This window comes from Euprymna scolopes, chromosome 21 (assembly GCF_053919585.1).
Source record: "Euprymna scolopes isolate OS-2025 chromosome 21, ASM5391958v1, whole genome shotgun sequence".
In the NCBI taxonomy this organism is placed as follows: Eukaryota; Metazoa; Mollusca; class Cephalopoda; order Sepiida; family Sepiolidae; genus Euprymna; species Euprymna scolopes.
This window is the reverse complement of record NC_136502.1, coordinates 51,509,053-51,519,224: the sequence shown is the minus strand read 5'-3', so window position 1 is coordinate 51,519,224 and position 10,172 is coordinate 51,509,053. Positions and strand designations below refer to the sequence as shown.

At 33.5% G+C, this 10,172-nt stretch overlaps 1 protein-coding gene across 1 annotated transcript; it reads left to right on the top strand.

Moving 5' to 3' along the window:
- The first annotated feature begins 749 nt into the window (after positions 1–749).
- On the top strand, positions 750–1,998 carry LOC145242299 (uncharacterized). Its single transcript, XM_080105309.1, has one exon. The coding sequence runs from the start codon at positions 883–885 to the stop codon at positions 1,852–1,854; it is 972 nt and encodes a 323-aa protein (XP_079961435.1). The 5' UTR covers positions 750–882; the 3' UTR covers positions 1,855–1,998.
- Positions 1,999–10,172: the final 8,174 nt, after the last annotated feature.

Here is a 10,172-nt window from a genome sequence, read left to right as displayed (position 1 = left end):
CAAAAACTTCTGGAACTGCCAAATGTTCAACCATTGTCATATTTTGATTAAATACATAAGTTTTTAATTAGTTTCCTTCCTTATTGCTATATAACTCACAAATAAGAATATATAATGTTTAGTGAAAGTTTTTGCAATATTTGAGTACTTACTGGTTGAGTTATTAAATAAAATCTCTCATTCATTTACAGGTGACAGTACAAATGGATAACTATGGAAGTAGTCAATCTGCACTTGGAATAGGAAGCTTTTTTTCATCATCATAAAAGAGCATTGGATTTTCATTTAAAAATAAGAATGTATCAGTGTTAAAGAACAAGACTAAATGTCTGGACAAACTCGGAATACAAATAAATAATTTTTCTGATGCATGCATTGCATTATTTTCAATGCACCTTTATGTAAAGAAACAGCTATTAATTAAAAAAACGCTGGTGAAAAATAGCTTTGAAAATTTTTTTCTCAACTTTTGAAATAGAAAACTCATCAAAAACAAAAAAGAATGTGCATGTGAAACATATTACAAATATGGAAAATGCGAGAAATGCACAGAAATAAACTTCAACTGCAAAATCAACAGGAACCCGATCATTACAGGAATGGTCTAATATTTGTTGATTTTGAGGACCGAGGATAAAAATCTCTAGCTGATTAATTTAAGAAAATGTTCATGAAATAATACACATATTTGATATGATTGACAATAGATTTGTTATTTCATTTGATTATGTTGTATGCATGGAATAAGTGTGAAAAATGCTAAAAAAAAGTGCTTTGTAATATAGAAAAGACTTTGGAAAATGTAGTTGAGTCTAGCAACCAAGGGTTTCATGTATTTGTGGAGTCTTATTAAATTCATTTCAAAATCTTGTTAAAAAAAACATGCAAAAACTGACTGAAGAGAAACCGTATAGTTGTCAAATGTGTGTCTCGTCATTTGCAGCAAAATCGGACTTAAAGAGACATGTACGAACCCACACTGGTGAAAGACCTTATTCTTGTAAAGTATGTGGCTCCTCGTTTACAGGTAGCTCTTCCTTATCAGTGCACATGCGAAAGCACACTGGAGAGCGACCTTATAGTTGCCAAGTGTGCAGCTCATCATTCATAACAAAACAGAACCTAAAGAAACACATACAAATCCACATGGTGGAGAAACCTTATCCTTGTGAAATATGTGGAGCTGCCTTCACAACTAAGTTTGAATTTAAAAGACATACGTTGACACACACTGGAGAGAAACCATATACTTGTAAAGTGTGTGATTCATCGTTTATAACAAAAGCTGAGTTAAAGAAACACATAAAAATTCACACTGGGGAAAAACCATTTTCTTGTGATCTGTGTGGCGCATCATTTGGCAGCAAAGAGGATTTAAATCCGCACTTGTTAAAACACACACAAGAGAAACCTTATTCTTGCAACTTGTGTGGTTCGTCATTCACAGAAAAGTCATACTTAACCGTACATATGCAAAGACACACTGGAGAGAAACCTTACTCTTGTCAGCTGTGTATCTCGTCATTTACAACGAAGTCTGATCTAAAACGACATATACGAAGTCACACTGGAGAGAAACCATATTCTTGTGAAGTGTGTGCCTCATCGTTTACGACAAAATCTTATTTAAAGAGGCACATGCAAATACACAGTGGAGAGAAACCATATTGTTGTGAAGTTTGTGGTTCATCATTTACAGAAAAATCAAATCTAACAGCTCACATACGAATACACACTGGAGAAAAACCATATACTTGTAAAAAATGTAACTCTTCATTTCCAAGGAAAGATAATTTAAAAGCACATATGGAAACTCACACTGAAGACAATTGTCAGGATACCAAGCCATCGTGATAGAACATAAACTCTGGTTAAAAACCTAAATGGCTTGCTATATTCGAGGACGACCTGAAGGCTTACTTTTAATTAGCTGTTACACCAAGGTGTCAGGGAGGGCACTACTCAATTTCCATGATTACTCCGCTTGTCCTTCATCCTCATCCTTAATGATGCTGAGTGTTTAGCAGGAGAGCATCGAGGATCATTTGTTGAAATATTTATTAAAATATTTGATAAAACATTTGTAGAAATATTTATTAAAACATTTGTTGAAACTTTGACCGTATATTTTGATAAAAGTAAGAATTTAATCACACCATACAAATTAGCATATATAAGGTTAGTGCAAAAATAATGTCATTTTTTTATGTTCAACTATAAATATATAACTGACATTATTTTTGCACCAACCTAATAGGACAAAATAAAAAGGATACATCATTATTAATATGCACTGGTTTATACACGTAAAATAATGGACGTTCGACACGTAATAACACTAATCTAAAACCTTCAGCAAAGGAAACGATATATTTACAGGATTCATTAAATAAAAATTGTTATGAAGAAATAAACTATTAGCCTTTGGATTTCTAAAATCCGATCAAGAAATTTACAAAAGACATAAAGGAACCTTATACTACTGTTTGTGGCTTAGCATTTTCAAAAATATACATGCTAAGATACACTGAAAAAATATTGTTGTAGATTTCCATCTTTATTTTCAATAATATATTTTGAAAAAGCGTGATGACCTTTGGCAATTAAATAATTGGTTAGATTTTAAATTGTACCTCAAAAAGCATCATGTTCTGTGAAAAATGCGAGTTACTTCGCTTGCAGAGTGTCTATGCATAGTAACTTAATCTCTTACTGGACCTATTAAGTGAACAGAGACTTATTTTTGTAAATTATCTATATAAATTAATCAACACGTCGAGAACAGCCTTATGAAACACATGATTTATAATTGGAGTTTGTTCTTGGACAAAAGATACAGCTGTAGACTATGAAATTATCCTATTGTGTCCCTTGACCCAAATGAATACTTTAACATGTTCTAAATCCTATTCGGATCAATTTTTCTTTAAAATGACAAAATCTAGAGGGGCCTTATTTTTAAAGTGCATCACATCGGGTTTTCTATTAAAAAATAGAGTAACATGTACTGGAGACATTATATTTTCTTCTAAAGTATTTAAAACTGCCTTTTTTTGATCTCTACTTATATATAAAAGTCACTTGAACTGTGTGAGTTTGTTTCCTATGGACTCCAAAACGGCTGGGGCGATTTTGTGAAATTTCACACAAATGTACTTTATATGTTTGGAAGTGTTTTTAGATAGTTGTATCGAAGTGCCCTTGATAAGTATCAGAATTCCATAATCATAAATATCTTATTAAAGAAAACAATCCGATTTTGAACAAAGTTGACACTTTTACACAGTCTAACAACACAAGTGCATTCAAGAAGTTTTATCACCACAAGCAGAAGTGCCTGTCATATAAAATTAGCAATAAGCTTTTTGTAGGACAGGGGCATGTTCGAAATGAATGTTTCTGTTTAGAGCCCAATTAAACCATGATCGTTAACTTTTGCCTTTTAAACTTTAATTCAAGCCATTATATAAACATAATGTTATAAAATCAACAGTAGGTTCTCTACAGTGCAATGTAGAGTATATGTGAACTAAGTCACTGCAGGGTGGGTTCTCAACTAGAATAGATTCGATTTGATAGAAAAAATGGATGATTTCACTGATTCTGATGACAATAAAAGTATTGGAAGTGTGAAACATTCATTGATGTTAATCCAATCCCGAACAAAATTGGATCTCCTTGCAAGTTGAATTCTAATTGTCATCTTTTAAACAACATGCTTCAGAGATTCGATTTTTGTTTGGAACACCTCATTCAATAAAATGCCCTTTTGTAACACCTGCAAATATACATAAAATTACTTATGCTAATGATCAACATCCTATTGTGACACATTATATAGAGAAAACGAAATAAGGGAATGTTTTGCCAACAAAACGTCGGTAGAAATTTTACAGTTGTGAGAAAAACACGTTTTTAAAAATTTAATAATTTATTTATTGGGGACTATTATTTGCATTATTTCTTAGTTCTTGTTTCACAACGCTTCGGCTGATTATTCCTCTGGCCTTCATCAGGTGGTAACCGCGATGGGATAGTAACTCCGAATCTCCTAACTGCATTCCCAGCAATTACTACTATCCATAGTTATTATCTTACCATGTGTTAGCCAACTAAGCCTCTGGCCTGCTTTGAGTAGGATTGAAACCGCTATCTTCAGACAATTCTCACCTGGAACCGTAGAGATTCAACATCTCTATGTACTGCGCCACGGGCCCTGAAGGGCGATCAAGGTTGTATTTTTTGGTCTTATAAATCCATGTTTATTCATTATCCGATCTTAATTAATATTATTATTAATATTAATATCATATTAATAATTAAATAATACTCATCTCAATAATGAATTCCAACTAAATAACATATATACGTTTTTAAAAGTTTGTTATAAAAATATGCAATTTCTTGGCGTTTCTTTTTAGCTAATCGCAACAATATAACCATGAAAAACTGGCATTTAAACAAATAAAATACAAACTGAAATTTTCATGCATTTATACTAAATTTATGCAAAGCTCATTTTGACATTTGGAATTCTAATGTAAATTATTTTAAGGCATCTTTATAAAAAAAAGTAATGTTTTTTCTTCATTAAAAAATCCTTCCAACAATATCGAGAAGACAGCAAATGAGAGAAAATTATTTTAACAACTTTGAATGATTTACTACAATAGAAATTATAGTTAAACGATTCATTTAAGAAGAGTTTTTAGTTCTCTCTCACTGCAAGAGCTTTAACACCAAGGTCGGAAAGTGGGATTGAGAAGTCAGTGTCCCAAAGGAGGGGCACTCTGACCTGCAAAAAGTTCCTGCAGAAGCACGTCAGCATTCTCAGGTAAGTCGCCTCAGGTGATTAACAATAAACTAGCCTCTTCTCAAAGAGAGAAAGCTATGCTTGAAAGGGTGAACGTCTGAGAACTGCACAGAATTTCATTCCTACCTCAAAATCAATAAGGACTAGATCATTACAGGAATGGTTTAATGTCTGTTGATTTGGGGGTGGGGATAAAAATCCCTAGCTGATTCATTTAATAAAAAGTCCATAAAATAATGCACAACTTTTATATGACTGACAATAGATTTGGTTGGTTGTTTTTGTTTTACGGCATATCAACCTTTTTCAGGTTATTTAATGCCGAATCTAGTAATTTTGAGGGACGATTTTTTTTTAAGTCAGATTGTATTTAACCCATAGTTGGGACCCTAACAGGTACTACCACTCCGGGCCAGAGTGGATCTGGGAGCAATGGCAATTAAAGGGTGGCTCCACCATCGGATATAGTTTTAAGTAATATCCAGGACCGACTTTAGATTTGTTATTGTATTTAATTGTATTGCATGATTGAAGGAAGTTATTTCATTTGATAATGTGTGAAGAAAGAAGTGTTAAGAATGCTGAAAAAAATTCTTTATATAGTATAGATAAGATGGTTGAAAAATGAGGTTGAGGCTAGCAATCCAGGATTCGTGTATTTGTGGAGTCTTGTAAAATAATATTTTAATATAAAAGCACTAATTTCGTATTTGCCTTCTAAGGATTACAGAAAAATTCAATGATAAACATGCATTTCTATATTCCTGTAGAATGCAAATTGTTTCCTCATATTTATTGGTATATAGACAAATCTAAATTTTGAAATTACGGTGTATTAAAAAATTTGCAAAGTTATAAAAATAAGAATAAAAACCTGCTTTTTATGATGAGAAATAAAAGTTCTGTTTAGTAAAATTAATGGCGATAGAAATAATTTAATATATATCTTTCTATCGTTTGAAAGGTGAGTAGAGTTGTTTCCTTCTAAGCAAGCTTGTTTCTTTTGTTTTATGGCATATCAACCCTTTTCAGGTTATTTTATGCCGAATTCAATGATTTTGAAGAAAATTTTTTAATAGAATATATTTGTTGTTTTCAATTCGGATTCTATTTAACCCATAGTTGTGACTCTAACAGGTACTACCACTCTGGGTCAGAGTGGACCTGGGAGAAATGGCAATTAAAGGGTGGTTCCATACTCTCCAAACCCCGAAAGCTGGGGCCTCACCACTGGATATAGTTTAAGCTCATATCCAGGACCTGTTTCGTTCTAAAAGAAACAATCATCATATACTTCTCTCTGTATATAAGTCATAGTTTAGTCACCATTTTACCAGGACAATGTCACCATCTCCACCAAACTATTAATCAATTTATTCACAGGAACACTGGAGTATAAAGAATTTTTCAGCAGTCAAAAACAGAATAGAGTATTCTGGACTTCCGCTGTGTCTTGCTGCTTCTGACAAAGGATGAGAACAGGATATGATATCTTGTTGTCATGACATCTTATCTAAGGTTTTCTTTGAGCTTAGGGAATAACCAAAAGTCACAGGGAACAAAGTTTGAAATATAGGGAAGGTATGAACTGTTTTGCTGCCCATCTTGGTCAAATAGTCTGTGATAAGAACGGAGATGTAGACTGGTGCACGCACACAAATCTTCCGTATTTTCATTTCCTTCTGAATAATTGTGTCCAGAGTTCCCACACTGAGATCAAACTGTGCACTTATTGTCTCTATAGACACCCGATAGTCGTTATCCATGAAATTCGTTATTTGGCTGGTGTTCTGACTTCCTTACTCGTTCCACACCTTTTATTACCCCTCACAGACTCTCTGCCTTCCTTGAATCTTTTATGCCATTCAATACACACTTGAACAATATACCTGTCATGCAACTGTTACAAATTCAAATAGGTCTTGCACAAAATCTGTTTACCTGCTGTAGGGATTGAAATGTAATGAAATTTGCAAGTACCAAATTCTGAAGATGATAGATATAAAATATCCAATTCCAATGATGGATATTTCAAATCCATTTAACGGAAGTTTATGTCTTCAGATGAAAAACGAGATAATGGATGTGTAGCAGGAATTTGTGAACGGGAGATAATCAGTGGAGAACTGGAAAATGCAGTCTAAAACCAAAAGTCTAGCTTCATAAGAGAAATATTTGTCCTGCTTAGCACATAGAGCAAATGTAAAGTGACAAAAAAACTAACCTTTTAACAGCTAAGTTAAAAAAAACAACTTTACATTTAAAAATACTATAGTGAGTTTCTGCAGGTGTCAATCGAGAAACAAAAAACTTTCTTTTTGATGATGTTGAAAAACTACACAATCTGCAGTATTAGATGCATCCACAGCAATAGAAAATTGAGCATTAGCTATGAGATGTGATAGCAAAGATAAGTCTAAAACCTTTTTATTTGGGAAATGGATTCATCATTTTTCTTTCTCTTTAAAAGGTCGGTCAAAGTAGCATGGATATTAACATTGTACAGGATGAGCTGTTTACCGTAGTTTAATTGGCCCAGAAAATGTCATAGCTGGTAAAGAGAAGTTGGTGGTCGTCAATCCAACAGAACTTTTAGTAAGGGATGTAGTTTCTCTCTGAACAAATGACATGACCTCATGCGCCACTAAAATACATTTTACAAGGTTTATCCTGACATGGCAATGTAACAAAGATTCAAACAGTTCTCACAGTAAAACTAGCTGTTAAGAAATTATCAATATAGTTGTATGTGAAATCTAAATCGCATACTACTACATTCATAAAACACTGAAAAGTGCTAGCTGCATTATGTAAGCTGAATTGTATTGTTAAAAATGTGAACACCACAAATAGGTTATAACAGTAGTTTGAAATATCAGCTGGATTAACCGGATAAGTCTGTACCAGATTTGATGTAGAAATCTTTTTTACTGTAAAGATGAATACGAGCATGTCACATAGAAATGCAATTGAATAAACAAATATTTTTGATAAAGCTGATATTTTTCTGCATAACGCATTTTTTTTTTAAATTTAATTTTGGGGACAGAAAAACTAATAATACACAACAAATATGAGTTTAGTAGCATTTTTATGAAAATAATGTCCGTTGTATTTTATATATAGAACTGATCCAAATGAAATAAATTAATAAATCTTCAGTAATATTGTGCTACATAGTTCATTACAAATAATAGAATGCATATAAGGGTTTGTGTTCCTTGATAGAAGCGCTGGTTCAGATCGAATAAAATAAATACGTATTAGATACGTTTGTAGCTAAAACAACGCATTGTTACAAAATAAACAGATATTTATTTTGTTTGAAATTTATATTAAAATTTATAAATATATTTCGAAGATATACTTCATCATCAGTATGTCTTTCTTTTTTTTGCCATCTTGCTGTTGAAGCATAGAATCAGTAGAAGTCCGTTTGTTGTTTTTTACAGTAGTCTTATGAAATGTCAGAACGGTACATTGGTCATGCGGAATTCACGTTGGGGTTTGTGTTCCTTGAAAGAAGCACTGGTTGAGTTTGAATAAAATAAATACGTATTAGATACGTTTGAAGGCAAAACAACACATTATTACAAAATAAAGAGATATTTATTTTGTTTGAAATTTATATTTATATTATAAATTTCAATTGTCATATCATTTACCATTTTCACTTGGTAAATAAAACACGATACCTGTCATCTTTTATCAATCATCTCTGTCTGCCATCTCTTTGCTACCTGTGTTACCATTTTACCTTGTGTATTCTTTCTTAGTTTTTTTTTGTATATAGGCGTCACCACTTATCAAGGCCGATAGGCCACTCAAGGATAAGGATTAAAGAGTGTAGAGTAGTCAAAAGGACAATATAGTAATCGATAGTAATGGAAGTTCGGTAAATTTGTTAACTTAAGTGGAACGGCTCATCAGAAACTTGTTCACGTTGGATTTGAAGACAACCATATTATAGAAAGCTGGAAAGCAGGAAAACGGAAGACAATTCCACAAGCGTGCAGTTTTAAGAAAGAAGCTTTGATCATGGAATCTATGTTTAGGTTTAGGTACAGATAAAGAGTGTGGAAAATTATTGATAATGCTTTCAGCTAGTCTAGTGTTTCTTGTGAAAGTTTGGCGAGGGGGGACCATAGATTGAAGCTCAGTTGAACACTTTCCATGAAAATAACGATAAAGCAGAGACAAACTCGCAACATCTCTTCTGTGAGACAGAGGTTGCAGCGAAGAGAAAAGGACATCTCCCACCAGGCCACTATTTTGAACTCTATCAAGGCAGGACAAGTCTTTTCTAGCAGATCCTGCCCATATGTGGCAACAGTATTCCATCCTTGGACGTATCTGGCTCTTATATAGATAGAGAATTGTATCAGCAGTGGGATATCTACTTGATCGATAGAAGGATCCGACCATTTTTCCAGCGGCCTTGGCAACAGATTTGATGTACGTATTCCATTTAAGATCAGGAGTAAAGGTCAAGCCCAGAAGCCTGTCAAAACTTGAGACCTCCCCAAGACGAGAGCCATTCATTTTAATTGACGCCAGATGGGGACCAGAACGTTGATGATGTAAAGATAGAAGTTGTACAGTCAATTGGCACTTTTACCTTTCGACCCCTTGCAATGCTTTCTTCATCCTCTCCACCTTCCACTGCTCTTTTATCTTCTCCTCCCCATATTAGTAAATATAAAACGGTGAGTGTTTTTTTGTTCTTTTGTTTATTTCCATTCCTTAGGGCTGTCATTTATGAAAATCAAAAATAATTAAAGTTCAAGGATCGACCACTGAGATATTCCAGCATCATTTTGTTTGGATGTCTGGAAAACATATGACATTAGTGGTTGGATTTTGAAGGTTACCCAAGAAAAAAGCTACAGAAGCCATTGACTTGAACCTGAAGGTGGATTTTGTTCAATTTTTAACCCCAAAACTTGCTCAGTTACACCAAGCAACAAATGAGGATGCCACACTATGTGAATTGAGGGACATAATTCTGAGAGGTGGGCCCAACACACTCGGGAAAGTGGACAAAACTGAGACCTTATTGGGTCTATCGGAATGAGCTCTCCATTGAAAATGAAATATTATTAAAATCAAACAGAATACTAATACGCAAATCAATGCAATGAGAAGTATTACAAAAAATATATAATCGACACCAAGGGATGGAGAAATGTAAATTCTGAGCAAAAACTTGTGATTTTTGGCAAATAAACACAGACATAGACAACATAGTAGAACAATGTACCATATGTCAGCAGCACCAAAAAACACAGAGTAATGAACCCCTGATGCCCCACAAATTTCAGTAAGGCCATGGCAGATGGTAACCACTGACTTATTTCAC